Consider the following 1,978-nt stretch of genomic DNA (forward strand, 5'->3'; position numbering starts at 1 on the left):
TCATTTTCCTCTACTGACTCCAGTGAAGGAGAAAAGACTTCCAGATCCTGCCTCCCTTTCCTAGTTTCTATATTCATTGTCTACACAACCTAACATTTATAAGATCAAGTGACTGTCTTTTGTAGGATGAGTCTTACCCCTGGAAGTGACAGTGGACTCCGTGGTCACTGAGAATCCAGTAAGACATGCACAGGGGCTGATGGTGGCTTTGTCGGGAGGAGGGTCAGAATTTTCAACCAATTTCAAAGGTATCACCAACTCCAAGAAGAGCCACAATCACTTTCCCAGATATTTAAGTTATAAATATCTGTATTAATTAAGACAAATGTGTAGGTTCAAGGAAGGGAGCATGAAGCTCTTTCAAATCGTAGTATCTATCATCTTGGGCGGCTTCCTAGAGTTAAAAATTTAGTGCAGTCACATCCATTTCTAAGCACTACTTGCATGTCACTCTTTTCAAGTTCCTATTTTATCATTCTTGTGTCTTCTAGACTTTGTGAAAGAAAGAGCATTTATAAAATGATAAATCCTTCCTTATTAAAGACGAACTGAATGTTAATTCTGAAGGTGATTTTAATATGCACCTACTGGACCTCCTCATTTTACACTGAGGCTTCCCATGATGCAGGGTCTTCTCCAAGCAGTGGGTCCCACGGGACTGCCTAGTTAAAGTGACCATTTTCACCTGCGCAGATAGGAGAGTGTCACCCTAATTTGGTGTAATCCCAAATGCCATGTAATTGTAAATTTGAGTGGCACAAATGAAATTAATATTTTTTGGTGGATAGAGTACTGATGATGCCTCACTACTGTGTCTTAATCCATAAGGAGGGTAAGAAAATTTGTCCAAGTTAACTTTTCATTAAGGTTGGTGATTATACAAAGACACAAGATTCACTGAGCACCAATGAATCATGTTTGTGTATTTAGTCAGCTGCATGAATGAGAAAAATGAAAAGAATTTTTTCAGTTCTTTGAGAATGAAACCATTTCATCTTTCATCTTTTCTTAGCAGATGGTGTGAAGTGGGTCCATGGAAGGGGACAGAAACCTCACGTCTGTGACCATGTTTGTGCTCCTGGGAATCTCAGAAGATAAAGAGCTCCAGCTTAGTCTCTTCCCAGTCTTCCTGCTGATCTACCTTGTGACATTATTCTGCAACCTGGGTCTCTTCACCCTAATCAGGATGGACTCCCACCTGCACACACCAATGTACTTTTTCCTCAGTGCCCTGTCTTTGATAGACATCTGCTACACTTCTTCCATCAGCCCACGGATGCTTGCAGACCTCTTCAAAGATAAAAAAGTCATTTCATTCTTTGCATGTGTCAGTCAGTATTTTGTAGTTGCCTCGATGGGTCAGGCTGAGTGCTGCCTCTTGGCTGCCATGGCCTATGATAGATATGTGGCCATTGGCAAACCTCTCCAGTACTCGACCATCATGGCACCTGGGCTCTGCTGGAAGATGGTTGCTGGGGCCATTGGGTGCGGTTTCTTTTCTGGCTTAGTTGAAGCAAACACTGGCTTTCATTTATACTACTGTGGGCCAAATGTCATCCAGAATTTCTTCTGTAACATAACTGAAATTATTAGTCTTTCTTGTTCTAATCCCTTTATTGGTCAAATGGGTCTTTTTGTAATAGTTTGTATTGTTATTGGTGGTTCTCTGATTATTATTTTGTTATCCTATGCTTTCATTGTAGCTTCCATCCTTAAAATATCCTCCATGAAAGGCAGTGTCAAGGCCTTCAACACCTGTGCCTCCCACTTGGCAGTTGTGACTCTCTTCTATGGCACAGGCCTCGCTGTGTACTTGCATCCTAGTTCTGGAAACTCCATGAAACAGAACAAGTTTCTGTCCGTGTTCTATATTATCATTATCCCCATGTTAAATCCTTTCATCTATACCCTTAGGAACAAGGAGTTCAAAGCGGCCCTCAAGAGGGTGATGAAGAGGGCAGTACATTTACCTCACTAA

The 1,978-nt window shown here is 41.4% G+C and overlaps 1 protein-coding gene across 1 annotated transcript; it reads left to right on the forward strand.

The window, feature by feature from the left end:
• Nucleotides 1-1,033: 1,033 nt before the first annotated feature.
• LOC311175493 (olfactory receptor 5A1-like) lies at nt 1,034-1,978 on the forward strand (the record flags this gene model as incomplete). Its single annotated transcript, XM_084240381.1, has 1 exon — nt 1,034-1,978. The coding sequence occupies one exon, from the start codon at nt 1,034-1,036 to the stop codon at nt 1,976-1,978; it is 945 nt and encodes a 314-aa protein (XP_084096507.1).

Source organism: Talpa europaea, assembly GCF_964194135.1.
Source record: "Talpa europaea genome assembly, chromosome: 1".
Classification (NCBI taxonomy): domain Eukaryota; kingdom Metazoa; phylum Chordata; class Mammalia; order Eulipotyphla; family Talpidae; genus Talpa; species Talpa europaea.